General features: G+C 42.6%; 1 protein-coding gene across 1 annotated transcript; it reads left to right on the top strand.

Moving 5' to 3' along the window:
• Nucleotides 1–1,194: 1,194 nt before the first annotated feature.
• Nucleotides 1,195–1,629, top strand: LOC149258974 (putative disease resistance protein At1g61300). The gene has a single exon (XM_089444231.1). It carries the CDS (start codon nucleotides 1,195–1,197, stop codon nucleotides 1,627–1,629), a length of 435 nt encoding a protein of 144 aa, XP_089300357.1.
• Nucleotides 1,630–2,210: the final 581 nt, after the last annotated feature.

The following is a 2,210-nucleotide window of genomic DNA, read 5'->3' as shown; positions in this document are numbered from 1 at the left end:
ATCTGGGCTACGTCCACACAACATAGGCATCGACAATATTATTAATCAAACAGGAGATTACATAATGAAATCCTCACAAAACTCTCACCCTCATAGCAAACAATCTGAATGGTTGCTTGTTATATAGCAAAGAGAATCAAACAACCTCATTAACTCACTCACATCAAATATAGGAGGCATTAATCATCTCCCAACAACCTGGAGCTAATGTAGGAACTAAATTTCTATTGTTGTCACCTACAGAGATTTTTGCCTATTTTACTCCAAACAGAAAATCTCAACAACATTGGCATTGCAGTCAGCTGCAAAAAAGAGTTGCAGTCTCTAAGAGATCTGGTTACCACAATCGAGCCTATGGTGACGCAGATCCATCAATGCCGTCTGGAATTAAATAGGAGGGGAAATTCCACTGCTGGAAGTGATATTAATATTTCAGCCATTAATACATGGGTTTCAAACTTGCACGTGCTTCTCCAGCAAGCACTAGAAATAGTGCAAAAGTGCTCAATTATACCAAAGTGTGATGTAATTTCTCACTATCAAACTAGTAGGAGGATCACTTGTTTGATTTCAGACATGGAAAAACATCTGAAATATGTTCCTTTAGTCCAACTATAGTAGCAGATGCGGACGACGATTCAGAGAGAAAGCAGCGCAACTTCAAGCAGCACTTCTGCAACCGTCTCAGAAGGTCTTGCTCCACCTGCGGGCGGCTTCTTAATCGGGGAACCCCTTATAGTCGGACAAGAGAAAGCATTTACAATTGTGGAGGGGTGGTTGACCAATGCAGATGTCAAGTCTCTTTCCCGCATTGGTGTTGTTGGGAAGGGTGGATCCGGCAAAACTCTTCTTCTAAAGAGACTCTTCAGCTGCCCAAAGGTGAGGGATTTCTTTAACGATGGTTTGTTTCTTTGGCTGACTGTTTCACAGTCTGCCTCCTTTCTAAGCCTTAGGAATGATCTTTGTAGACAAATCACAATTCAAGAAAAAGTAGATTTGCCTCAAAATATGACGGAAGAGGATGTTAAAGTCTGGTTGAACCAAAGAATGCAGGGGAAAAGGTTTGCCCTCTTCTTAGATTATGTCTAGGGAGACGGTGGGACACTGTTGGAGGAACTAGGTGTGGCCCTGCTCATCCACCACTCCCACTCCAACATTGTTGTGAGTTCAAGGAATCACAGAGCACTGCTGGAGATGGGAGTTTCAGAGAAGTCTTTGATAGCAATCACAGATCTGGTAGAAGAAAAGAGCTGGGAATTGTTTGCTTATCACGCTTTTCCACATAATGATGGAAATGTCCCTGCAAACATTGACAATCAAATGGCCAGGCTTGTGTGCGCCAAATGTGGAGGGCTTCCCCTTGCGATCAAAGTAATAGGGAGGTCAATGTCAGGCATCACTGATGCACGGGAATGGGAATTGGCAGTCCAAATCCAACAAAATGCGGATCTATATAATCGCTTAAGGTGGAGTTACGACTCTCTGGGAAACTATCACATCACTCTGCAATTCTACTTTCTCTACTTAGCCGCTGCCGTTTTAGAGGACCAAATTCTTCATGTCGAGGGTGAGTTGATTCCGTTGTGGCTGGCAAAAGGACTGCTTGCAAGAAAGAAGCTGCAAGATTAGCCTGGCCAAGAAGGCCCATTCGAGATCGGAAGAATGTATGTGAAGGTTTTAGCAGATCATTTTTTGGTGGAACCCATGCTCAGAGATGTCGAGGCATGCATACTCTTTTTGAGGGTGAACAATGTGATCGGCAGTTTGGGCATACATATCACTGAGATGGAAGAAAACTTATATTGCTGCCCAGGTAAGGGTTTGAAGGTGTTGAATCAAAATGAGTGTTCAGGCCGCACACGGATTTTGTTAAGGGGCAACCAATTGAGTTCGCTTCCAGAATCATGGAGATGTCAAAATATCTATGCATTGTTGATGGCGAGAAACCAATTAACAGAAATTCCAAGAAAGGTGATTGGGAGTATGATTTCTCTCAAGGTTCTTAATTTGAGTTTCATCAGAGAGTGTGGGTAGTTTAAAACAACTTGTATGCCTCAAATTAGTAGGTATGCCCATCAAAAGGCTACCTACATCTCTCACAACTCTTCCAAGCCTCAAAATCCTTGATCTTAATGTTTACTAACACCTGTGGGTTTTGGTGTAACGACAATCGTGACTCCAACAAGTGGAAAATGATGAACAACAAGAAA

The sequence above is a fragment of the Pinus tabuliformis genome, chromosome 6 (genome assembly GCF_031772625.1).
Source record: "Pinus tabuliformis cultivar Carrire ecotype Pingquan chromosome 6, CPIR1, whole genome shotgun sequence".
NCBI classification, from domain to species: domain Eukaryota; kingdom Viridiplantae; phylum Streptophyta; class Pinopsida; order Pinales; family Pinaceae; genus Pinus; species Pinus tabuliformis.
The sequence above is the reverse complement of the archived record's forward strand: the minus strand, read 5'-3'. Positions and strand labels throughout refer to the sequence as shown.

What these genes read in the sequence shown, in the direction of transcription:
- LOC149258974 (XM_089444231.1), top strand. Translation starts at nt 1,195, where the DNA reads ATGGGAGTTTCAGAGAAGTCTTTGATAGCAATCACAGATCTGGTAGAA.